Source organism: Aplysia californica, unplaced genomic scaffold, assembly GCF_000002075.1.
Source record: "Aplysia californica isolate F4 #8 unplaced genomic scaffold, AplCal3.0 scaffold01502, whole genome shotgun sequence".
In the NCBI taxonomy this organism is placed as follows: Eukaryota; Metazoa; Mollusca; class Gastropoda; order Aplysiida; family Aplysiidae; genus Aplysia; species Aplysia californica.
In genome coordinates this window covers 20,176-25,288 of record NW_004798772.1, presented here as the reverse complement: position 1 = coordinate 25,288, position 5,113 = coordinate 20,176, and the positions used below count along the sequence as shown (strand labels likewise).

General features: G+C 45.2%; 1 protein-coding gene across 1 annotated transcript; it reads left to right on the top strand.

The window, feature by feature from the left end:
* LOC101850229 (ankyrin repeat and KH domain-containing protein mask) lies at positions 1–4,819 on the top strand. Its single transcript, XM_005112945.2, has 3 exons — positions 1–1,874; positions 2,734–3,496; positions 4,488–4,819. The coding sequence occupies exons 1-3, from the start codon at positions 588–590 to the stop codon at positions 4,703–4,705; spliced, it is 2,268 nt and encodes a 755-aa protein (XP_005113002.1). The 5' UTR covers positions 1–587; the 3' UTR covers positions 4,706–4,819.
* Positions 4,820–5,113: the final 294 nt, after the last annotated feature.

Below are 5,113 nucleotides of genomic sequence, written 5' to 3'. Positions count from 1 at the left end.
ACCATACCAGAGCACCCGCCAACCACCCACCCTGGAAGAAAGACCTCAAAGACAGACAGTAGATGACTCATTTCGGCCGAAGCAGACCACCCACCCCCCACATACCCCTTCACCCTGCCCTCACCTTTGAGACAAAACAAAAATACTGGAAACTGATGAAAATGAAATTGACGTAGATCTAATTGAAATTGACATAGATCTTAATAATCTTATTGAAATTGACGAATTTGAAATTGACGCAAATCTAATAGAAATTGAAGTAGATCTAAATTTAAATGAACTTAACGTAGATTTAATTGAAATAGACAGAATTGAAAATTGACGTAGACCTAACTGAAATTGACGTGGATTTAATTGAAATTGACTTAATTGAAATTTACATAGATGTTATTGAAACTGACGGGGATCTAACTGAATTTGACTTAGATCTAATTGAAACAGGCGTAGATCTAATTGAAACGGACGAAGATCTAATTTAAATCGAAGTAACTGGAATTGACGTAATTGAAATTGGTGTAATTGACAATTGATGTAATTGAAATTAACGTAATTGAAATTGGCGTAATTGACAATTGACGTAACAGAAAATGTACGGGCACCACGCACTCCGAGACGTGTACGAGGCCATCAAGCTTGACAACAGCTCCCAGCTCCAACATCACCTGATGACCCACACTACTAGCACGCCCTCTTCGTCTTCTTCTACTTCCTCTTCCCCACGACGAATTCAGAAATTATCGGAGCTCGTCTCCTCCTTCATCCCGTCGTCAGGGACAACGCTCAGCGCATGCGCGGCGGAATCCGGAAGCGTCACCTGTCTGCAGTCGCTCATAGCTCTCGGCGCAGACGTGAATGTCGCGGACAAGAGAAAGAGGACGCCTCTGATGTTCGCGGTTTCGGGGAACCATCTGGAATGTGCGCAGATTCTGTTGTCAGCCGGCGCCAAACTGAACGCCAAAGACGTGGACGAGAGAACGGCCTTACATTTGGCGGCGGAATCCGGAAACACTCATTGTCTCATTCTCCTTCTGGCGCAGAAGAGCGTCAAAGTGAATTATGGTGACGTCGACGGTGTTACCGCGCTTATGTTAGCTTCAGCGAGAGGGCACGCGAGGTGTGTGACCGCTCTTCTAAATCACAGAAGCTCTTTGGGCAGAACTACGAAATCAGGAGTGACGGCGTTGATGCTCGCTTCAGGTGAAGGTCACCTTGATTGCGTCAAAATTTTGCTGGCAGCCGGTGCGGATGTCAACGTCACAGACCACTCCGGTCTAGACGCCATCTTGGCCGCAGTTCGAGGACAACGCCACGACGTCATGAGACACCTCCTAGAGAACAGAGCGAGGCTGGCGGGGCGGGAAAAGCAATCGGGGAACACGGCCTTACATTTCGCAGCGGAAAACGGAGATTTGAACAGCGTTAAGATTCTCACACGCTGTGGGTTGGACGTGAATTGCACGGACTCAAAAGGGCGGACACCACTCATGATAGCAGCGAAGAACGGGTCTCTTCCTTGCCTCCAGCACTTGCTCAACATCCCCTCCATCAAACCCAACCTCCCCGACAGGATGGGCAAGACGGCTTTGTTGCACGCCGCCCGATCGGGAAAATCCAAATCTCTCGAGTGCCTCTTGCAGCACGGAGCCGACATTGACCACAGAGATGACACCGGGACTACGGCCTTAATCTGGGCCACTGACCGCTCCATCACCTTCCTCAAGGCCCAGGCGGACACTCTGAGGGTACTGGACATCCTCCTCCGGGCCGGGGCTGACGTCACAGCGGTCAATAACGACACGGACACCGCTATGTCGCTGGCCTTTATCCTGGACCACCGCGAGCAGTATGTCAAGAGGATCTCCTTGTTTCTAAAGGTACTGTTACCGATCCAAGTTGTTTTTTTTAAATTTATTATTTTGTTATCATTATTATTATTATTATTATTATTATTATTATTATTATTATAATTATTATTATTATTATTATTATAATTATTAATATTATTATTATTATTATTATTATTATTATTATTATTATTATTATTATTATTATTAATTTATTTTTAAAATTTCTTTCTTTCTTTTTTTAAAAACATTTTATTTATTTATTTATTTATTTATTTATTCTTTTTTACCTTCCCACCCATTAATAGATAGCATTTGCATAGCGGGACTTCCCGTTCAACAGCAAGTTCTATGCGCTTCACAATCAATACTATTACCCCAGCAGACAGGATATCACTCTGAAACAATCTCAACTCACTGGGAAGCGTACAGTGCAAGCTGCCATTTATAGGCGCTAAAACACTCACATAATGACACGATCTCTCGTCCCACAGCTTGCAAAAGTTGACACGTCCTCCCAGAAAGTATTGTAGCCTCTAAGTAATGTTCTTTAAAAAAATAATTAAATGAAAAAAAAGAAGAAAATGGGGAATATTAATTAATGGATAGAGGACATCGCTACAATAACAGCTATTTCATGCAGGCAAAAAGTCAGACAGACAGACAGACTGAAACAACAGAGGGAAAGACACACAAAAAAATAAACTGCATTTATATAGCGCATTTCCACAAAAATGTGCTCAATGCGCTGTACAATAATACAAATAACATATGAAGCGCACAGCTCCTATAGTAATCCTCTTTCTCTCTCACTAGTCTCACGGTACCCCCCCCCCCCCCCACTTAAAACGGGGACTTTGACTTTTGTTTGTGTTTGTTCTGTCACCAGCATCGGGAGAGACAGCCCGCCATTTTGAACATCGCCTTGGACAGGCTGAGGAGAGCCAGTAGTGACCTCCTGGTCCAGATCTTTACCCAGAGCTCTGTACTTCTCGTGGACCACATTTATGGCGATGATGTTGATGATGGTGATGATGATGATGATGATGATGATGATGATGATGATGATGATGATGATGATGGCAACGCGGAGAAAGAAGTAGACGAAGAGAACAAGGGCGCAACTACTCAACATCTACTCTCCCATAACTCGCGTCGAAACAACAGCTGTGTAGAGCCACAGACTACATCTACGTCTGCGCCTACGCCTACTCCTGCGTCTACGTCTACGCTTACGTCTCGGTCTACGAGGCACGTCTCAACACGACATGACGTCACAACAAACACACGAACCCCCAGGAGGGATCGACGACACGCCCACTTTCTTCTAACCCCGCCCCACGGCTACCTCGCAGACGCAGGAAATAGATCAAGGACGTCGTCACTTCCTTCACTACCGCGCGCTTTGGAGTCCGGGAATCTCGGCATGGCCAAGTATCTGTTCGTCAACATGGCGTTCTGTAGGCGGGAAGTGACGCGAGCGGACACCCGCGGGGTCGTGAACCGCCTCCAGACCCAGGGAGGGGAGGGGAGGGCGGCGTTTGAGGGAATGTACAGTCAGCCCTGGCCGCTGGTCACTCTCAGCCTTCTGGCCGTGTCGAGGAGTGTGGGCTTCTCTCCCTTGTCCAGAGACAGGAGGATAGGAGGGACAGGTGAGTGCTGGAGAAGTTCGTTTGATTAAGTAAAAGAGTTTTACGGCACTTGCAACACAAATGATCATATTATATAGATTTACATATGTACATATAAATACGACGGAGTGTGGTACCATACTCTTTTCACAAAAGGGAGTTTCAGTAACAACCAACTATTTGAGAAAACGTTCTCTCCCTTGTACATAGACAGGAGGATAGGAGGAACAAGTGAGCGCTGGAGAATGTCGTTTAGTTAAGTAAAAGAGTTTTACGGCACTTGCAACACAAGTTCACAAATGATCATACATATATACACGAGGGAGTGCGGTGCCATACTCTTTTCACAATTGAAGGGAGAAATGGTGAAATGGTATAAGTTTAACGCCCTTATCAACACTGTTAGGTTATTTAAGAGGCGGGACCTCTGAGTTTAACGTCCATCCCCGAAAAGGCCGAGCCAAGAGGATTGAAGGCACAGGTGAGTGCTGGACAGGTTAATGGAGAATCTGACACACCTCTTTGTTTGTCTTTTTTTTTGCTTTCCAACTTATTCTGGCCATTCTATGGTAGCACCATATTTCAAACGCAGTAAAACACATACAAACAAGAAAAATATCCTGGCTTAACCCCATCCGTACGTGTGTTTTACTATCGTATACATACAAGAACAACAGACACCATTGCTGCAACGCAAGACAGAGTGAAGTGGAGGTCCATGATCGTCCATGCCTGTCGGCAAGGCACCGGATGATGCTGATGGCCCATACGACGTGGGGAACTCTGTGCCACCACTTTCCTAAGAGGAAATTTACTCGTTACTCCGATCAGTACGGTTTGCATAGCAGTCTGTCAAAATGATTTTTTGAGAAATACTGAAACTTTCAAAGAGATCTTCGTACTAGGAGTATTCTGAACTGAGAAGAATACAACCCCGGGGGTACAAAATGACCCCAGGGTGTACGGATAGGGTTAATACGGCCCCTAACATGTTGTCTGTACCCATCCCCAGGTCTGCCACAGAGGGTCAAGGACATCTTATCCTGCAAGACAGACAGAAGTCACATCTGCGTCTCCCAGTGGCGGGACATCCCCTTGACCTTTGACCCAGTTACATACGAGAGTCTGCCCAAAGCGAGGCCACTCTTGTACAATTGGCCAATCGGAAGGAGCCTTCAAGTTTGTGACTGCTTCAGGTGTCAAGGTCTGGATCTAAAGGTGTCCCAGTGATTTGTTGATGATAACAGAATTTATAAAACATTTGCATTATACTATAGAGCAAATCCTCACTCAACAGCAAGCTCTCTGCACCATACAATATTTGGTCGCTTTTAAGCACAAGGGGGCTATCCCGAACAATGCTGTTTTGAGAAAATCGAAGGTAACGTTTTTGCCCCTTGTTCAGTTTCTTTAAAAGACAAGAAAAGTTTTCTCTGTAACCAAACAAATATACACACCAATGAAACCAAACTTCTCCTATAGATAGGGCAATGCCCACTTTTGGTGTTGGTCAAGATAATCATCGAAATCTGGGTTAGCCCGCTCGTCTTTAAAAGCGACAATTTATTATTACCCCCGCAAACCTGATAGCATTCTGAGAACACCTTGAACTTCCCGGGAAGCATACAGTGCAAGCTG

What these genes read in the sequence shown, in the direction of transcription:
- LOC101850229 (XM_005112945.2), top strand. Translation starts at nt 588, where the DNA reads ATGTACGGGCACCACGCACTCCGAGACGTGTACGAGGCCATCAAGCTT. An exon ending in GGATCTCCTTGTTTCTAAAG is followed by an intron (nt 1,875 to 2,733) that starts GTACTGTTACCG and finishes TTCTGTCACCAG; the next exon opens with CATCGGGAGAGACAGCCCGC. An exon ending in CAGGAGGATAGGAGGGACAG is followed by an intron (nt 3,497 to 4,487) that starts GTGAGTGCTGGA and finishes ACCCATCCCCAG; the next exon opens with GTCTGCCACAGAGGGTCAAG.